Genomic DNA, 21,498 nt, shown 5'->3' with positions numbered 1-21,498 from the left:
TGTAAGGAAGCAACCAGAACTGCAGGTTTTCATGCCCCAGAGTAGTCCTCACTTTGAATCGTCACACTTTTGGCAGCACCACATTGCTTTGTCATGTTCACCTTATGATCAACAATAACCCTAAGGTCCTTTTCACATGCAGTGCTTCCCAGCCATCTATCCTCCACCCTGTACCAGTGCATCTGGTTTTTCTGGACTACATGTAGAACTCTGCATTTATATACTGACCTTCATTTTATCACTCTCTACCCAATTTTCTAGTTTATTCAGGTGTCTTTAATGCTGTCCCAATGTATTAACTACCCCTCCAAATATGTATCATCTGCAAACTTAATACGGATTTCTTCTAATTCTGCTAAATGCACTCATTTACAATCATCACAGTAAAACTATTCCAGAATACCCAGTTAATGTACTACTGTTGCAATAGGTTGATACTGGGTCGTCACAATTGTCTTGGTTATTAAATTTTATAACCCACTTACTTAATGCAAAATGTGAAACAGAGCTAATAACAAAAACAATCAAAATACAAGAGACAATAATAAAAACAAATATCTAACACCTAAGTAATAATAGTAGCATTAATAATGATGATTTTATATCTTAACCGCTTCTCCTTGTGGCAGATCACAGCACAGTCAAAACACACAAACATTGCAAAAGTTCTATAAAAGCACATATTAAAATGTAGTTCTATAAAAGATGCACATTAAAACGTATTTCTATATAAAGCCCACTCCTGCAAAAAGCCTACTTAGAGACCTGCCCGAATAAGATCTTCTTTGTTGTCTGAAAGAAAGACAATAGAATCAGAACCAGACACCACTTCTTTAGCAGAGACCTCTCTGATGTCACCAGCCAACATACTTTCAAGAATCATGAAGCTGATAAAAGGAGCTGTCCTAAACATTACAGTACCTGGGCAGGCTTATGGGAACATATTATTTCACCGTTTATTGCCAGGTTATGTAGTGTTTTCTATGACATGACCAGCAGTCAAATTCAACCCAGATACAGACTTCAACCAGAAAAGTTTATTTTTAACGAGGGAGCCAAATAGTCCCGAGTCCATAGTCCAGCCATTGCAGTCTGCATTGCTTGAAATTTCTAATCAATTTTTCATGGGAGCCAAGTGCAAAACAGAAAGAAATTAAGGAATTAACCACGGTCAAATCAAATATATGAAAATATTAAGTGCAGCTGGCACAGCAGCTTTTGGCTGCAAGTCACTTCTGGTGTGAGAGAATTGTCTGTCTGCAAGGACGTTGCTCAGGGGACGCCTGGATGTTTTTACCATCCTTATGCGAGGCTTTTCTCATGTCCCCGCTTGAGTTGGAGCTGATAGAGGGAGCTCATCCACGTTCTCCCCGAGTTGGATTCAAACTGGCAACCTTCTGGTCAGCAACCCAACCTTCAAGTCAGCAGTCCTGCCAGCACAAGGGTTTAACCCACTGCACCACTGGGTGCTCCTGACATGAAAAAAGCAGCCTTTGGCTCATGCAAACACATTGTTGGCTAAAACCCCACCAATCCCTGTAATATAAAACACAAATAGCAGGAAACAGTAGTAGCCTAACTGTTTTGGCACAAAAACCAGGACAGCAGTATACCACGTGCAATTTAAATTCATTTTGTTTGAAATAGTGGCCAAACAGGTTATATTTAACTATCCTCCAGGGAGAAATGAGTTCAGTAATCTGTTATACAACTTAAAGACATCTGTGCAACAAACAACTCTCAACATAAAAACCTTCTACAAATACTACCGATTACATTTTAAAGTTATTACCAAGCTTTCTTCTCCCGTCGTAGCTGACACGGTAGGCTTTATTGAGATTTAGGCCTTTAGTAAAACACATTACTAATATGCCACAAATTCCCCAAACCTGAAAACAAGTCATAATAGGAAATGGCCAGAGAAAGCCATGCATGAAGACAGCGATGGGCGAAGCTGCATCATGCTGTACTTCCAAGTAAACTAAGAAAGCCAGTAGGGCATAGTAGCTTGAGCGTTGGACATGACTCTGAAGGGCTTGGTTTGGTTCGCCACTCAACCATAGAAATCCACTGGATAAATCACACACTGTCCTCAGAAAACCTTGTGATAAGAGTTGTCACAAAGTCAGAAACAACTTGAAGGCACACCACGATGAGAAAACAAGCCCAAGCCAGCATAGACAATGCCTTTAAAGAAAGGTAGGTACAGTCACATTAGCAGCTACATAATAACTTATGGAACAACTTGATTGTGCTATGGAATTACCTGCATTACATGGCAATGTGGAACTTATATTGCCAGGTTGAAGTGTTTATGTTTGGCACTAGATTGCCCATTCAATAACTAACTACTGTCAAACTGATAGCCTACAAAGCCCTACATTCATTCGGGCCCAGCCCACTTGAAGGACTATATCTCCTTCTACCAAGGCACTGGAGCCCTGAGATCCTCAGGAGAGGTCCTTCTCTTGGTCCCACCACCATTGCAGGCACGTTTGGTGGGAACGAGAGAGGGGGCCTTTTTGGTGGTGGACCTGCGGTTCTGGAACTCCCTCTTTAATGAGGTACGATCAGCCCCTTCCTTACTGGCCTTTTGTTTGCAAATTAAAACCTTTCCGTGGAGCCAGGCCTTCCCAGACGAATGGTAATAGGCACTGTCAGTCTGATAAATATTTAAATAATACTTGACAAATAACTTCAGTGGCCGGAGGTTATGGATATCTTTAAATTGTGCTTGTTTAAAGTTTTTAAAATGGGTTTATCTAATATGTTAATTGTGTTTTTATATCGAGATATGATGTTTTATCTGATTATGTACTGTGGTCAGATGTATTTGTATGAATTTTATATGTTGTATGCAGCTCTGAATCTCACCCATGGGAGAAAAGCAGGATATAAATGAATAAATAATTATAATAATAATAATGATGATGATGATGCTGGATGACCCAGTATTGAGTGTGCTTTGATTATATTTTCCTACCTGGTAGATTGAGCTTGGACCAGATGGTCTTTGGGGTCTCTTCCAACTTCATAATGTTATGAACTAGTGCAGTAAACAAATAGCTGAAAATTATTTTATTATTTGCTTGCAAATAAAAAGGTAAAGGCCTAAGCTGGGTAAGATGAATAGGTTTACAGCTTCTCTTTCTAACCTTTAAAAAAAATCTAATCCATCACTCTAAACCTTTATTACTGCAAATGACTATATTAATAATGATTTTGTTTTAACAGGGTGAGTGAGAAGGAAAAGCTAGAGTGTTAAAGCAGATATCTCTATTATGTACACATGATCCAGATTGATCCTGTGCTTTCTTATGGGCTTCAAGAAGAAACTAGAAGTTACCCAGTGTCACAGTGAAGGAATCATGTACTCAAATGATGTTAACTCATGTGTTCCATGATATGTTTCCTTTTCACATACATTTCTCCATACCGCAACTGCTGAAACTAAATAGTAAAGAATATCAAACTGTACTAAAATCCATTTTGATAATTCTTTGTTCTGTTTTGTAATGAATTCTATTTTAGTTTGTGTCTGGGACTGGAAATATCTTTTACTAATGTCAACTAAAAGTTGGAAATTTCTGTACTCTACAGCATTAGCTGTCTAACTTATGCAAACATTTCTGTTGAAGCATCCATGAATAATCAGAGGTTTATTTTACCTAACTCCATACAAGCCAGCTGCCAGCCAGGTCACAATACAACTAAATTGTACAATAGTCTGGATTCAGGAATATGTACCTGCGTAGGAGATCCCAAGGTGACCAGTGACGAAAATCACTTCACTTGGTTGCTGATTTTACGGAAATGAGCCCTTTCATGTAATTTCTTCCAACCCCATAAACCTGGGAAGTCTGCTTAATCTGGACTGTGTGTATTTTATGCAACAGTAAGACTGTTGGAGTCTCCACCCATTTAGCCATCAAATGTGGCAAGAGTTGTGGTCTGAGGGACACTTCTGTCACACACTTGCTACTCAAATTAGCAAAAAGCAAGTTAGAAATCATTCACTTTCTCTTGCATGAAAGAGTACTTTGGTTATGAACAAGGTCATTTTATTAAGGACTGTAAACATGTCTACAGATCTAGTTATCATTCAAGGCTATTCTAGCTGGGCTACAGAGATATCCTGAACATAACTGTTAAACCACAGAAAGAATGAATTGGCCCCTGCAATACGAGTAAAATTTATTTCCAAAGCTTTATGTTTTAGGATGAGGTCTTCAGAAGCCTTTATTAAGAGCCAACTTGGAAGATGGGCCATCTACGTAGACTGCCTTAGAAGATGCTGAAATGGCATTCTTACTCCCAATGCGGTCAAGCCAAATATATATGCTCTATATACTCATGTTTAAGTCTAGCATTTTATTTTTAAAATTGACCCCTTCCCACACCACAACCCAAAGTTGACTTATTCATAGGTCAATGTAAGAACTGTACCCTATCTCGTATCAAAAAAGGAATCATCTCGTTCTCTGAGTTGAGTGACTAATGGCAAGAACTTAAGTCTAAGAGAACCTAATAGAAGCACCAACACTTTTACTCTTTCTCTTTGTGGTGGCAGCTCTTCTGGACTTGTTGAATGTCTGGATAGTAAAATGGCGATGGCAGCTTTTTGAGGCTCCCTTTCAAAGGACCACTGTTTTCCCCTTTCCATAGAATGACCCTTGCCTTATCTGCGGGTCATAGCAAAATCTGTAATTTAGTCCCCCAAATTTGGCTTTGACTTATGCACAAGTATATATGATACTCTTCATTTTTTCAGTCCTACAACCCTCCAATTGTTACATTAGTCCTTCCACATGAAACTGGGGCCATCTGCATTAGGTGGAGACCACTTTCAATTTTAAGGGGAAGCAGTATTCTGTTAGGAGTGGGTTTTTTTAAGAAGAAGAACAAACCTCTCCATGTTCCTGGCTTTTTTTGTGGTGAGAAGTGGCTGGAAACTGGGATCTGGGCATATCAAAAACAGACATTGCAGGTCAAATCAAATATAAACTCCAAGAGCTATTTAAGACGGAAGTGACAAAGAGGAACTAGACACCGACTTCATGCAACAATACCTCAAAAACCAGGTTTGCAAGCTTCACCACATCCGAAGCCAGCTATAAAGAGTTAAGATCTACTGCCATGTGCACAGGTTTCAAGTCACATTGGTATTTTCAGGTGCAATGATAACATCCTTTTGGAATGCTTTCTTTTTTCAATACTTCAACTAATGGACTTAAGCTTGGATTAAAGTTTCATATCTAATTATTCATTAGCTAGCTCTGGGCAAGTTATTCACCTCTTCTCCATCCTTCTGGACCACCCTTAGGAACAAAAGTAATAATATTTTTATTAAAATGAGCTGGAGAAGCATCAAGAGGGAAAAATGAATATTTAGGAACACTTGAAAGAGGTAATTTACAATAGGATTTTGTTATTTCACAAAGTCACATTTCATAATTTTCTATTTCAAGTTCTACTGCTATGAAACACTAAGGGTATGCAATAGCCTTGCTATTAGAAATTTGGGAAAAAAAACCTTGATTATTCAGAATAATGTTTAGCTTGAGGACAAACAAAACTGTACACTTGTAAGCATTCAAAGAGTTCTAATTCTAAAATTCTAATTAAATTGCTATTGTTAATAAGGAGTAAACCTTTTCCAATTGTAACATAACCAAAATCTGCAACAAAGCAATGAAGTTATGCAGACACCAACTAGAAGCAAAAACACACTGTTAAGTAAAATACAAAACTCCAATATTTGGGAAAGGGTTCCATCTAAAACCTAAAAGGCCAGAGAGACAAGCTTCTCTTTTAAAGGCCGGTGACAATGAGATTCAAATGCACTCCCACTGGCAATACGCTGTACAACTGTGGGGTTGCAGCCAAAAGCCACTCCCTTGTTCTCAGCAGCCTGGTTGTCCTCCCCAGCAGGCATGCTAATAGGTCTTCCGCAGCTGGTTTCAGCAGGCAGGCAGGCAGACTGCAAGCAATGACTGTGGCTCTTTAACTACACTCCAAAAGCATCCCAAGATGAAAACGAGCACTTTAGGTTTACAAATGTACTGGAAGGAAGGCTGGGGTAGAAGAGACATTATATAGTCCAACCACTGTTATACTCCATGAGTTACCACTGTGCATAGTACCAAAGCTTATGTAAGTTTTGTGCAAAATGTAGTGTGGTCCCCAAGATTCCCTATCTCTAGTCCAAGGAGTGTGGGTTTGTCTCTGCCTTTCAGGGAGCTTGCACATGTCCTCAATCTATAGAAATTGAAAATGGATCTATAGAACCCAACTGGCAGCCATCAGCCAGGAGACATTTTTATCGGCTGCCTCGAGAAGACTGTGGAATGACCTGCCGAAAGAGACTGGACAGCTAAATCAGCTGTCAGAATTTAATAATATAATAATAACTATTTTTATACCCCGACTCCATCTCCTCGAAGGGACTCAGGGCAGCTTACATGGGGCCAAGCCCAGGTGATTACAATCATTTGTAAATAAAAGACATCCAAATAAAATGCAGTTCTACCTGCTGAACATAGTAAAATAACAATCATGTCAAAATTAACACACATAATTTAAAAACCTGAACAAGCTCATAAAGCGAACTGGGCCAAAAGTGCATGGAGTGAAAATTGTAAACTAGAGAATGAAACAGGTAACCAAAGTGCTACAAATGGAAAGGGGCTTGGGATGAGGTAGACATTGGAGCTACTTCCAGCTGAATGAAACACACAATATTTCATTCGGAGCACACGAAGATACAACCGAAGACCTGTCTCTTCCGGCAGGCCTATCCTAACTTATGAATTTTAACCCGCACTTTACCTGTATGTATCTTGTTATATGCATTTTAATAATGTTGGGTTTTATCTGTTTTGACCATGATGTACCGCACCTTGAGCTGCAATAAGAGACAGGTAATTTTTTGTTGTTATTATTTGCTGTATTGGTGCCTTTCAGAAAATGCTAATATCCAAGTCAATAGATATAAGTAGAGTGGGCCCTGAATACCAAAATCCATGTATGCTCAAGACCATTATATACAATGGCGTAGTAAAACAGTGTCCCTTATATAAAATGGCTAAATTATGGTTTACATATTGGTATTTTTTTACAAAATATTTTCAAGCTGTGGATATTTGAATACATGCAGAGAATGACTGTATCTGCAGAATATCCTTTAGTAAGTACTTGAGGGTTGAAAGTGTTGTATTCTAGAATACACACTGAGAAGATCTTTCAATAATCAAAATTGTGAAAATGACAGAGAAGGCACGATAATGAAGCAGTAAGTTTTCTTCATTACAAATGCAGTCACATCACATTTGTTCTGCATCTTCTGCATTTGCGCTCCAGTAGCTCTCCCCATTTCATCTTGAACAAATCTTTAAATATGAAGCACACAGTGCAAACACTGTGCTGAGAAGCAAATGTCTTACAAGCTGTTAAGAAGATTGGCTAAACCTGAAATAATGTCTCTTCTCCCCACACAGACCCTCAGAAAACCATCTGAATTTATCCGTCACTGGAAGTAAAGCATCCTTCATTTGCCACCTGCTGTGAAGGTTACAGGCAACATGAAGATTAAATGTGATCTGGCAACAATCTGTCCAACCAGACCATTTCCTCCTAATCCAGTGTAGAAACAAGATCTAAAGTGTGCCCTGTCATCTGCTAGACCCATCTTATTTGTTTCCACAACTGCAAGGTGGAAGGATTCTAGGTTTACTAATAGATTTAAGAAATTCAAGGCTGATTGTACAAAAGCACTTTAACAGGTTCATGTATCAAGTTGCTTCAAAACTTTTACTGTAAAAATTGGAATGAAATCACAATTTTTGCTACTTTATTCATCTGCAAAATTTGGATAAGGAAAACTGTTTTGGATGAGATATTCAAAATGTTGAAGATCCTCGCTTCATTCTTCCCTAGCTCTAGGCCTCACATAACCCACTCTGCTTTACAAGGGACAATAAGCTTAGGGCAGATAAATCCTCTAAATAGCAAAGTACAAGCAAGTGTTTTACCTGCTACCATTATGACATTCTAGTTTCAGTCTCACTCAGCATTTCCTTCAACAACAAAGAGGAAATCGCTACACCCTAAGAGGTCAAATTTCAATCCAACATGTGCTTCAAATGAAGTATTGTGTGTTTCACTTTACTTCTGCCACAGGCTTATTTTGGACAGCTGCTCATACTGAACTCCAAATGGCAGCTGGTCTTTGCTTTCCTTATGTGAGGTTCACTTCTTCCACGGACAATAGGTTTGTGCTAATGCACATGACAAAGCAAATTCCCATGTCACCATATGCTTAAGGAGCACATGGGCTAACCTGGACCCTAACATAATTTCATTTGCTATTAATGATTTTCATGACAACACACAAAAGCTAACCACAGATGCACCAACACATTGCAAATGCACACCCCTTTTCCTAGAATTATATCTAGCAAAATCAGGGAGGAATGCAAAGCATGTTTCACAACTCCAGTTCAGAAATCTCTGCTCTATCCCTCCAAATGAACAAAACTTTGAAAACAAAAGCAGGAAAGCACTGTTTTCAACAGCTACAGGAAGTATACATTCATTCGGTGCCATACTAATCTCTCCCAGGGCTCTGAAAAGAACAATGCTTCCTCTTATCCTATGATTTGACAGCCATCATTTATTCAGACCCGTTCTTTTACTATAAGCAATGAGATTAGTAGGTTTCAGAAGAGTGAAATAAACTATTTCACAACTAGAACGTAAAATGGTTTGTTGCTGAAAAGATGACTTGAGCTTTTCAGACAACTGTCACTATTTATGTATGGATCTGTCTTTCATCAGAGTCTTCTTTGATGCTCCCTTTCCCACCTACTAGCCTCCCATAGTGCTTCAGGAAGTAATATTGCACCAAGCCATCACAATCATGAAAGAAAACTTATCGGCATTCTTGAGACAAGCACACTCTTATGAAAGGGGCTGGCCTTTAAGTTCAAACCATAGCCAGGATGGCAATATAAACATGCAGAAGGAAAGGCAGTGTTAATATTTATGTAATGTTTTTCAATTCTCCTCTGCCTGTTGACATATTGCTTGTTTCTCTGTACTTTTAACGTCCGTGTAAACAGAATAGTTTGTCTTGCAGGATGGGCTTATTCAATGGCAAGCTGACTGAGAATAGGGGTTAAAACATTAGCTAGCTATTCTGAGGAAAGACCATTCTCGGAAATGATCAGCCACAGGAAGGAATGGGGAGAGAAGGGAAGGAAGGGTTCAGCTGATGATGAAGCTGCAAAGGGATACTGGACAAGAAAAGCAGAAGCTTATGAAGAACAAAGAACCAGATTGATTATTGAAGGAGCAAGACGACCGTAAAGGATAAAGAAAGGAGCACTGTGCACGGGAATAGTTCAGCAAAATGCATAAAAAGGAATGGGTTTGGAGACAAAAGCAAGCACTGCTTTGAGGAAGACCAAGTAAAAAATGTAAGGTGTTTGGTACCTTTTATGTATACTACAGCTAACAATAACAAGAGGGCACAGTCTAAACAAACAAGAACAAGAATATGCCATAGTACACAACTGCAAGGTGAGGCCTAAATACCCTGAAGGGGACATATCCTGTCTGATGATGGAAATAAAGTAGGTTGCTTCTGCTTAATACTTGAACGGGTTACTGTCAATGAACACCAGATACTGTAGGTTGTATTTCACAACAAATCTACCTTTGAGTATTCCATACTAAATTTATGATGGCATCCTAAGTCGGCGGGCGATTTGAGGATGTATATAAACATACACACAGATGAGTGATTTTGGCAGGAATGGAACAAGCATCAAGAATAGTTAAGAGACCTGTCATTTATTAAAGAGATGGCCAACAGAGAAAGTGATGGAGGGTGCTATAAAAAGGTATCAATAAACACAACAACAACAATAATATCATCATCAATGGAACAGGATTATAAGAAAACTGCCCAAATGGGACATCTGAATATTCAGCTTTAAAAAAATAAGAAGATGGAATAGATGGGGACAAAGACAAATAGGCAGCAATATGGAGGTGGTTCTAAAGCAGTGGTTCCCAACTTGTGGGTCCCCAGGTGTTTTGGTCTACAACTCCCAGAAATCCCAACGAGTTTACCAGATGTTAGGATTTCTGGGAGTTGAAGGCCAAAACATCTGGGGAACCACAGGTTGAGAACCACTGTTCTAAAGGAACAAGAACAAGAACCAAAAACAGAGATGGATTGCTAAAATTACAACATTCTAATAACTGTGGTTGAGCTTCATGTTTTGGAACACAACAAGAAGACCCAAACAGTCTGGAAACAAAACAAAAACAAACACCTCTGATTTCACATAAAGGGAAACCACGATCAGGTTGAGAGGATTCAACTGAGGGATGTCTGACATGAAAAATGATGCATGCCAAAATATAAATGGGAACAGAGAGGGAGAGATGTATAAGAGGCAGGGGATGAAGGTGCAACACATTTCGGGAGGGGAAGTGGTGTAAAATATGAACAGTGTAATGTTGTGGGTGTTGCCTGAAAAGGAAGATCAAGGCTGGATCAAGGCAATTCATATTCAAGGTGGGTGGCTTTCCCTACCATATTATATTTCAGAAGAAACTCAGGACCTCACTCAATTCAGCATTTCCAGTGATACCAAGTAGGCACTGCCATCCATACTGCCCTGGAGGGACAGCAGCTGTCATCACATGAGAGAAATACTAAGAAGGGCAGCCAAATAAAAAGAAAGGGCATGGCATTCTTGTGACTCCAGGGCATGGCAGTAGGAAGATGTTAGAGATGCTAGGAAGCCACTCTAGATTTTAACAAGTTTCAGGGGAATAGGGGTGGATAGATGCTGTAGCAGAGGGGGAAATTATTTAGCTATCATTGTATGAGCTAGAAAAATGAAAAGACAGCAAAGCACATGCAAAACGGATAGCAAAGCAGATGAATTGAACAGTAAGTTGAGGAAGGAAATGGGGCACTAGAAAGCCTTTTCCAATTGAGTCACGGAATAAAGCAAAGCAGGGGAGAAATGACAGAATTGAACAATTCCTGAGCCTAGTGGCAGGCTGGACAATGTAAGGTAAGGGAGTAACATGAGAACAGGGATACTGCTGAATGATTGGGATTGAACAGTGAAGATGAAAGCAAATGGAAAGATATTAGAGAAACACTTGAGCGAGGAGCTAAAAGGATAAAGAGGGGATCAGCTGTACCATGTGAGTGATAAATAAAGGTAATGCAAAAAATTAAAAAGAGTGGGAAATAAGGGAATTAAAGTGACACTTGAGAGCAAGTCATGGAATTACAACTCGAGAGGGGGCAGAGTATTAGAAGGGAGCAGGACTAATGGGAAGTAGAAGGGGCATCAAAAATGTTCCATCTGAAAAGGGAATCAGTCTAATAAAGCACATGACAAGGGAATTGCAACCTTCTAAAACAGTGGTTCTCAACTTGTGGGTCCCCAGGTGGTTTGGTCTACAACTCCCAGAAATCCCACCCGGTTTACCAGCTGTTAGGATTTCTGGGAGTTGAAGGTCAAAACATCTAGGGATCCACAGGTTGAGAACTACTGCTCTAAAAGAAGTGGCACAGGAAACCGAGGTAGTGAGAAATGGTCATAGGTTCACTGTAAGCTGAAGTCAACTTGTCAAAAATTAACAACAAAAAGGGAACTGGCGAGGATTTGTCTTTAGAGTGGTACTTCATGGAGTATGGCTATAAGAAAACCCAAAGATTGAGCAAGGGGTACAGGCATGATTACAACATGACAGAAAAGAAGGAGGTAGCAGAATGTAGAAGGGGCTGCTGCTGACAATCATGAATGAGACCTCAATATCCAGTAATGTGGAGGAGGGGGCTTAACAGTGGTTCTTCTTGAATGACAGATTAAGAACATTCAAAAGGGAGGAATTCTCTCCCAGCTAAACCTATGGAGTTAAGGAGAGAGTGCAACTAATTCGGTTTGAGGAGCATCAACAGCTATTAGCTATGATGCTAAAGGAGAGCCTTCACATCTGGAAGAAGAGGACTACAGTAGACCAGGAGGGTACTGAAGCCTTCACATCCTGCTTGTGGGGTGCTCATGGCCATCAAACTGACCATTATGGGGGAAAGGGTGATTGATGTCATGGACCTTTGGTCTATTCCATGATGGCTTTTCAGAAAAAGCTGCCAATTGATGTTTCATGAGCAGGCGGTGCCAAGTACAAACAGCACAAAACGTAAGAGCCCAGAAAGGTGGGTGGTCATCAAACCAGAAAGAGTCATTGTGATTAAATGGGAGAGTGGAAGACAGAGCAAGATGTCAGTAAAATATTCTGTAGAGGCAGAAGGACACAGATTGTTATCACACTACACTGTTAAAGTGCAGCTACTCCACTTTAAATCCTATGGCTGCCTCCCGTGGAATGCTAGAGTTGCAGTTTGGGGAGGTGCCTTTAAAATTCTCAGCCAGAGAAGTCCTAGATTAAAAACCACAAAGTCCAGAATTCTACAGGAGACTGCCATAGGATTTAAAGTGGGATAGCAGTGCTTTAAAGTGTCATGTGATAATTTAGTAAGTCGAGTAACACTTGATCGGTACAACAAGTGAATACCCAAAGAGCAGGTATAAAACTTCAAAATGGGGAGGGGGGAGAGCAATCCATTACAATGGGAAGCCACAGCAGATGCTCTTTAAGGAGAATTCCTGGAAGAGAGGTCCTATCTGTTAAACCACAAAGAAAAAGAGAATGAATGGCGTAAAACCTATTATTAGCCCTGACCAGACCAAACCCATGGAATCAACTGGATTTACCTGTAAGTTGACTATCATTCAAAAACCGTTTCCCCAAGTTTGTCCCTGTTGGAATTAATCAAGAGAAATTTCAAGAATTGCGACAGGAAAGAAAGAGAAAAGGGCAAAAAACTAAAAAAAGGAGAAAAATAAAAAAAATTAAGCAATGTCAGAAAGACATAGAACAGGACAAGAAACTAATAAATGAGAGATTTGAGAGAAAATTTAAGGGTTTTTTTTGCAAGGGATGTGACAAGGGATGAAAACAGGACAAGAATACTAAAAAAGAGGGAAAATTCAATATTTTTTTGAGAGAGAAACATGGAAGGAGACACATGAGAAGACAGAAATGGGAGAAAATTCAAAAAGGGGGCATGTGTCAATGGGGAAGGCACTAAAACATATGAGAAAATATTTTGAGGGGGATGTGACAGAAGGAGATACATGAGAATGAAGCAAAGAAATGTCAAATTTTTATTTTTGAAAGGGGCATGAAAGAAAAAAGTATGTGAAAACAGTGCAGGGAATTAAAATAAATGAGAGAAACTTCAAAAATTATTTTTGGAGAGGTATATGACAGAAGAGGACATGTGAGAGTGGGGAAGGGAAATGAAATAATGGAGAGAAGTAAAATATACTTATTTTTGTGAGGGGCATGACAGAAGGAGGCATGTGACATGAGAGAGGGGAACTAAAAAAACAAAAACAAAATTCTGAAATCGATGGAAGGAGATATGTGTGAATGTGGAAGAGAATTAGAATGAATGAGAAAAATTCCATTTTATGAGAACGGGGAAGAGAACAAAGATAAATGAGAAACATATATATACTGAGAGAGAGATGTGATAAAATAAACTAAAATAAATGAGAGAGATTGATTGAGAGGGACATAACAAAGAGATATGTGAGAATGGATAAGGAACTAAAATGATTATTTAAATATAGACAGGAAAGACTAACAGCAGGAGATATAATTTATATATATGTAATATTATATGTATATATAATTTGTGTGTGTGTGTGTGTGTGTGTGTATATATATATATATATATATATATATATATATATATATATAAAATTTGTATATATAATTGCTCAGTTTTTAAGTAACTGTGATGTTTTATCTTTTGTTGCATTGTTTTTAAATCTGATTATTTATATTGTATGTATTGTAATGCTATTCTGTTGTTCACGTTTTTCTTGTGTAAGCTGCCCCAAGTCCTTCCGGGGAGATGGTGGCGGGGTATAAAAATAAAATTATTATATATTATTATAATTTGAAGGGATGCGATAGAAGGAGGTAAGACATAAAGGGACACGAAACTAAAGGAAAAAATAATTTTCAAGATGTTCGTACATTATTTATATATATATAATATTTTTATACATAAATATATATATATTTGAGAGGGACATGAAAAGAAATAAGAAAAAGAGTAGAAAGTAAAGGGAAAAAATAAATTTCAAGATGTTCGTACCTTATTTTTATATATATTATCTTTTATGTATGTATGTGTATATACATATAGACACACATTTAAAATGATACATATAAAATAATGTATAAAAACCTTGACATTTATTTTTATATTAATAACTTAATACATTATAATATATTTTTATATTAAATTAAAATATATATTATTGTGTGTATATATTAACATATACAGTATATACATTTGAGAGGAGCATGACAGGAGGAGATATGAGATCAAGGAATAGAAACTAAAGGAAAAGAATTCAAGATTTTCGTACCTTTTTATATATATGATATTATATGTATATATATTAATTTGAATGCATATATGAGCAGGACGTGACATAAGGTGATATGAGATATATATGTGTGCATGCGTATGTGTGTGTGTGTGTATATATATATATATATATATACATATATATAAAATGATAAATATAAAAATACGGTATGAAAATATTGAAATTTATTTTTATATTAATAAATTATGTATATATATATATAGATTTGCGTATATATTAACACACACACATATATATCGAGAGGAACGTGACAGGAAATATGAGATAATGGAGTATAAACTAAAATAAATTCAAAATTTCGTACCATATCATTTTATATGTATATATATTAATTTGTATATTGGCAGCAGGACTAGGCCAACTTGGGCCCTCTAGGAGTTGTGGACTTCAACTCCCACAATTCCTAACAGCTTCAGGAAAGGGACTGAAGATGTGAGGAATTGTGGGAGTTGAAGTCCAGAACATCTGAAGGGCCCAAGTTGGCCCAGTCCTGCTGTAGAGAGAGATGTGTCTACGGCGGCCCTGCAGGGACAAGGGAGGGGGCGCGGCCTAGGCCTCTCTGCGGAGCCTGCCTCGATTAGCTCCCTTCCCCGCTCGCTCACCGTGAGGCCGGTGCCCAGCACGATCACGTCGTACTCCTCATTCATGGCGGCGGCGAAGAGGACCTGCTGGCGGCGGCGCCGAGGAGGAGGAGGCGGCGGCGGAGGGCCGGAGGGCTGTGGCCTGGCGAGGGCTTCGCTTCCACAGGAGGAGGAGCGCAAAATGGAGGCGCCACTGCCAACGCCGCTGTGAGGAGACCGCGCCAGGGGGGCGGGGTTTTGTTCAGGGGGCGGGGCGTGGGCATGGCCGCAAGAGGGGGAGGGGCCTCGTTGGGCGGGCGTGGCCTGGGCCCCAATCGTCCCTATCGCCCGGCCCGGAGGGGCGTGGTTTTGCGGGGGAGGCGGGGCCTGCCTGGACCCTCCTCCCGCCCCAGTCCTCTCCATTGGGCTCTAGTTGGTATAGCTGAGCCGCTCCGGCGCCGTCATTGGTCTCCCTGGCGACGTCAATCACTTTTTGTTTCCTCCCTCCGTTCTAAGAGACGCCGTCGCTATGGGGCGGGGCGAAAGGGAAAAGGCCACGCCCCTCAGCGCCTCTGCCACGCTGTTTGGTCCCTGCTGACGTCAGAGCCTGGGAGCGTTGGCGCAGGCGCAGAAGCGACAAGGGTCTTGGAAGGTAGTTTTGCAGTCTTTGGCGCATAATAGGGCCCCAATTCCAAATATATACCTTTAATTTTAATTCTCACTTTCTTTAAACTTGTCTTCCCTTCCTTTCTTTATCTTCTATCACTTTCATTCTCAATCTTTCAACAATTTTACTATTTTTTTTCACTTTTTATATTTTTTATTTTTCTTCTTTTTATTTTTCATTTTTCCCCCACTCTTATCTCATTTCCTACTTTCTACTAATAAGGAATGTTCTCCCACTTTCGATGTGAAAACTTTATTACTTGCAAATATATAATCCTCCTTTTTTCTTCTTCTATTTTCAAATACAAAATTTCTAATAAAAATATTATTTTAAAAAAATCCTTCCCAGTAACATCACAGAGGGCCACTTCATCTAGCAACTGCCAATCCCTTTCTTCTTCTGGGCTCTGGTCCCAAAAAAGGGTGGGGTTTTTTTTTAATCCAACCCTTCAATTATTTTAATTAGGACAATGAAGAATCTGTGTGCCAAGCTTGGGCCAGATACATCCAACCATGGAGGAGGCTTTGTGATACAAATCAACCAACATGCATAACATACATATTTTATATATATACTAGCTGTGCCCGGCCACGCGTTGCTGTGGCGAAGTCTGGTGGTATGGGAAATAAAGTATTGAGGAATTGGTGGTAGTTAAGGTAAAGAGTCCCCTGGGCTGAGTGGGTTGCTAGGGGACCAAGTGAACAGAGCTTAGCCTTCTAACTGGCAGCAATTGGATAAAAACAATTATTCATCTCCCTCTAATTAGGACTTTATTTTTCTTTTTGTTGTATCAATCTAGAGGCATGGATGAGGGGTTGTGCTGTCAATTTTCGAGGTTGTGGGGTGTTTACTTTTGTTGTTTTGTCCGCTGCCGTGATGCCATCACTATATATATATATATATATATATATATATATATATATATCTATCTTCTATCTATATAGTGTGGCAGGGCTGCATACTTTCATCCTCCCTATTCAACTTCTACACAGAACACATCATGCGACATGCGGGGCTTGAGGAATCCAAGGCCGGAGTTAAAATTGCTGGAAGAAACATTAACAATCTTAGGTATGCAGATGATACCACTCTGATGGCCGAAAGCGAGGAGATGAGGAGCCTTATCACCAAAGTGAAAGAAGAAAGTGAAAAGCCGGGCTGCAGTTAAATATCAAGAAAACCAAAATCATGGCAACCAGACCGATAGACAACTGGCAAATAGAGGGAGAAAACGTGGAGGCAGTGACAGACTTTATATTTCTAGGCACAAAGATCACTGCAGATGCAGACGGCAACCAGGAAATCAGAAGACGTTTCCTTCCTGGTAGGAGAGCAATGGCCAACCTTGATGATAAAACAGTGAAGAGCAGAGACATCACACTGGCCACGAAGGTCCACATAATCAAAGCCATGGTCTTCCCCATAGTAACCTATGGATGCGAGAGCTGGACCATAAGGAAGGCTGAGCGAAGGAAGAGAGACGCTTTTGAACTCTGGTGCTGGAGGAACATCCTGAGAGTGCCTTGGAGCACAAGAAGATCCAACCAGTCTATCCTCCAGGAAATAATGCCCAATGGCTGCTCACTGGAGGAAAGGATATGAGAGGCAAAGATGAAGGACTTTGGCCGCATCATGAGAAGACAGGAAAGCTTGGAAAAGATCATGATGCTGAGGAAAATGGAAGGAAAAAGGAAGAGGGGCCAACCAAGGGCGAGATGGATGGAGGGTATCCCTGAAGTGACTGGCTTGACCTTGAAGGAACTGGGGGCGGTAATGGCCGACAGGGAGCTCTGGCCTGGACTGGTCCATGCGGTCACGAAGAGTCGGAGACGACTAAATGATTGAGCAGCAGGACTGAGTAAACAACAAAACCATTGTACCAAATCACAGCAAATTTGGCCACAAAAGACATAGTCACCCAATTTATGTCTTTCAAACAAAAAAAAAAACCTGGAAAATAAAGTCCAAATTGGAGAACGAGGAAGAGCCGTTTTCAACCCTGGTTGCTGGTCAGATGGGTAGGCTAAATTCGTAAATTCAGTAATTACAACATAACATTATTTATTTATTTATTTATTTACAGTATTTATATTCCGCCCTTCTTTCTCACCCGAAGGGTACTCAGGGTGGATCACATTATACACACATAGGGCAAACATTCAATGCCCATAAATACATCAAACAGAGACTAAGACAGACAGACGCAGAGGCAAGTTAACCTTCTCCTGAGGGGATGTTCGATTCTGGCCACAGGGGGGAGCAGCTGCTTCATCATCCACACTGACAGCACTTCCTCATTCCAGGTCATAAATTAGTTAAATTTGCCTCCCCACTTTTATAAGTGGTACCTTATTTCCTACTTGATAGATGCAACTATCTTTCGGGTTGCTAGGTCAGCAACGAGCAGGGGCTATTTTTTTTTTTATTGACAGGTGCTCACCCTGCCATAGGCTGGCCTCGAACTCATGACCTCATGGTCAGAGTGATTTATTGCAGCTGCTGAACAGCCTGCGCCACAGCCCGGCCCCTAGCATTACTGCGTATTGAACTACTTTTTCTGTCAAATTTGTTGTAAAACATTTGTAAATGTGATTAATTTGTAAAATCATAACCTAATTTGATGTTTAATAGGCTTTTCCTTAATCCCTCCTTATCATCCAAGAGATTCGCTTATCCAAGCTTCTGCCGGCCCATTTAGTTTGGATAAGTGAGACTCTACTGTACTGTAAATAAAATAAATCCCTTGTAACTCCCATCCCGACCAAGGCTTTCCTCTAAACCTGCCCTGCAATGTCAAAGAAAACTGTATACACCATTTCCAACTTGGAAGAGATCCTGCTGGACGCGGATCTCCCGCCTTTCAATGAGCTGCACCTTGAAAGTAAACTTTTCATTTGAGGTGTGAAATGAACAAGGTGGCTGTTTGCAATTCACAACCGGATCAGGAAAACTAATGATTACAAGCAAATCACATTTGCTGCTCCCTAATGGAAGTGAGGGAGGCTTAAGGAAGCAGAAAGCTTTCCCTGTTCCGGTTGACTGACAGGGGAAGTACAGGCGAGACGGGTCTGAAGGACAGGTCCCGCTGTGACAGATGCAAGCCATGGAGCGGACATAAAGCCTTCCTAAGTACTTTGGCTGCTGAGTCTGCTGAAAGGGTTATCCCCTTGCACTCACAAACACACTTCATAGTTATATCTAGTGTTTAGTGTTTCACTGGGATGCTTGCCTGGGCCTGCCAAATCAGTCTTCAGCGAAAGCAGATGAATGAATTAACTGGATTGTCTTCTGCATTTGCTGCCAGGAAGTGTTTAAGATTTAGGAGGAAGAGAGAAGAATGAAACCGCAAGGATTGTTCAGCCAGCCCTCCACATTTGTATTTAACTTTGGAAGGATTTGATTAAAATATTCATTCAACAGTTTAGATCAGGCATGGGCAAACCTTGGCCCTCCAGGTGTTTTGGACTACAACTCCCACCATTCCTAACAGCCGGTAGGCTGTTAGGAATGGTGGGAGTTGCAGTCCAAAACACCTGGAGGGCCAAGGTTTGCCCAGACCTGCTATGTATTATTTCTGGCAGCATTCTGAGCAGGGTCTCCAAAACGTTGGCTCCTGAACTCATTAACTTATCAAACTCTGCTTTATCAAACACGCAAATTAATTAATTAATTAATCTATAATATTTATATTCCGCCCTTCTTTCTCACCCTGAAGGGGACTCAGGGTGGATCACAATGCACATGGACATGGCAAACATTCAATGCCATTAGACATATGACATATATAGACAGACAAAGAGGCAATTTAACATTTTCCAGCTTCTGGCCACAGGGGGACCTGTGGCTTCACCGTCCACTTATGACATCGAGTCCTTGATAGAGTACTTCCTCATTCTTCCGCACACACGCTGCTGGACGTTTTTATGGTGTCGTAAATTAGTTAAATTAGCCTCCCCGCATAAAGCGGTACCTAAAATATCTACCTGACAGATGCAACTGTCTTTCGAGCTGCATGGTCGATAGCAAGGTAAACTATTAATGGTCAAAACATCACTCTGACCCAGGCTAGCTTCAAACACATGACCTCTCAGTCTGTAGTGATTTATTGCAGCTGGCTACTAACTAGCTGCGCCACAGCCCGGCCAGGAGAAAATAATGTCTTATTTTCTCACCTTTCTTTTGGCACAAGACTCAAGGTGGACACCATCACCAACTCGATAAAGTCTTCCAACAGTAATGAATCTTTGCTCTAGGATTATTTTCCAATAATCGCGACAGGTCTTGCAGGTAAGCAGACCTCTAGGCAAGTATAAACTTTCCATGTTAGGACACATAATGGGTTTCCCTATAAACTGTCCTGCTGGGCAGCTAAAGTGGAAAGAAAGGTCTCCATTCTCTCGGCCATAAATGCAGGTTTTCATGCGCTCACGTCTGTCTTCTCGAAAAGCTGGAGGAGGCTCGGCTTCCTGGCCATCTGCCAGGCGTGTGTTCCAGAGAAGTCTGGCGAATCTTGCAGTCCTGCCTCGAGGAGAACGTGCGCGCACACGGTATGCTGCCCAGCGCACGCCATATGCAGGGCTGTGGGAAGAAGCAGGGAGAAGGACAACAACACATTAAGGGGCCTTTTCATGCTGCACAATGACAGCATTATGAGTCCAACTTAATCCTATGGAATCGTGAGATTTGCAGTCAGTTTCTAGAGCTCACTGAGAAACTGGGAAGGCTCCTGATTAAACTACAAACCCCAGAAGGATAGAACCAGGACATTTCAGGAGGCATCTTCTTTCTATAGGTTCCTAAAGCTGGAATTGGAGGAGGATGTGACATCAGCTCTATTTATTTGTTTTGGTATTACTGTTGTTGTTGGGTTGTTGAGAGTTTTTCATACTGTATGGTCATGTCCTGACGTTTCGCCTGCATCGGTAGCTAGAATCCTCAGAAGTTTGTTCAGAGGCCTGTTGGAAGTGAGGCAAGTGGAGTGTATATATATTTGTGGAAAATCCAGGGTGGGAGACCCTTCTCTATTTGGTAAAGGTAAAGGTTTTCCCCTGATGTTAAGTCCAATTGTGTCTGACTCTGGGGGTTGGTGCTCATCTCCATTTCTAAGCCCAAGAGCCGGCGTTGTCGGTAGATACCTCCAAGGTCATGCGGCCAGCATGACTGCATGTCGCACCATTACCTTCCCACAGAACCAGTATTTTTTCATGCTTTCGAACTGCTACCGTGTTTCCCCGAAAATAAGACAGTGTCTTATATTAATTTTTGCTCCCAAAGATGCACTAGGTCTTATTTTCAGGGGATGTCTTATTTTTCCATGAAGAAGAATTCACATTTATTATTGAACCAAAAATGAACATTTTATATATACTGTACAGTAGTTGTCATCAAAAACCAGCATAACCAGACAAACTGTGAATCCTATCAAGAATTTCTTATTACTACCAATATTTCCATGTACAACACTCTATGGTACGTACATTTACCGATCCTGCATGCTCTGGTGTTCTGTTCATTGGGCATGCTTCCAAACAAAAACTTTGCTAGGTCTTACTTTCGGGGGAGGCCTTATATTTAGCAATTCAGCAAAACCTCTACTAGGTCTTATTTTCTGGGAATGTCTTATTTTAGGGGAAACAGGGTAGGTTGGCAGAAGCTGGGGCTAGTAGTGGGAGCTCACTCCGCTCCCCAGATTCGAACTGCCAGC

At 40.4% G+C, this 21,498-nt stretch overlaps 2 protein-coding genes across 4 annotated transcripts in view; both read right to left on the bottom strand.

Annotated features, from left to right (window-relative positions):
• The window catches only part of gdi2 (GDP dissociation inhibitor 2), a 37,197-nt gene extending 21,632 nt beyond the window's left edge, over positions 1 to 15,565 (bottom strand). Inside the window, exon 1 of the mRNA XM_003220754.4 lies at positions 15,170 to 15,565. Coding sequence (XP_003220802.2) covers positions 15,170 to 15,550 — 381 coding nt within the window. The 5' untranslated portion in view covers positions 15,551 to 15,565. The remainder of the gene's footprint in view (positions 1 to 15,169) is intronic.
• A 2,284-nt stretch (positions 15,566 to 17,849) lies between these two features.
• The window catches only part of ankrd16 (ankyrin repeat domain 16), a 32,736-nt gene continuing 29,087 nt past the window's right edge, over positions 17,850 to 21,498 (bottom strand). For 2 of the 3 annotated variants that reach the window (XM_062983336.1, XM_062983337.1), the window contains one exon: positions 19,457 to 20,372. In XM_062983336.1, coding sequence (XP_062839406.1) covers positions 20,212 to 20,372 — 161 coding nt within the window. In that variant the 3' untranslated portion in view covers positions 19,457 to 20,211. Of the gene's footprint in view, positions 19,237 to 19,399; positions 20,373 to 21,498 lie in introns of those variants that run through there. The other variant, XR_010006945.1, reaches the window with a different exon arrangement.

The sequence above is a fragment of the Anolis carolinensis genome, chromosome 5 (genome assembly GCF_035594765.1).
Source record: "Anolis carolinensis isolate JA03-04 chromosome 5, rAnoCar3.1.pri, whole genome shotgun sequence".
In the NCBI taxonomy this organism is placed as follows: Eukaryota; Metazoa; Chordata; class Lepidosauria; order Squamata; family Dactyloidae; genus Anolis; species Anolis carolinensis.
The sequence above is the reverse complement of the archived record's forward strand: the minus strand, read 5'-3'. Positions and strand labels throughout refer to the sequence as shown.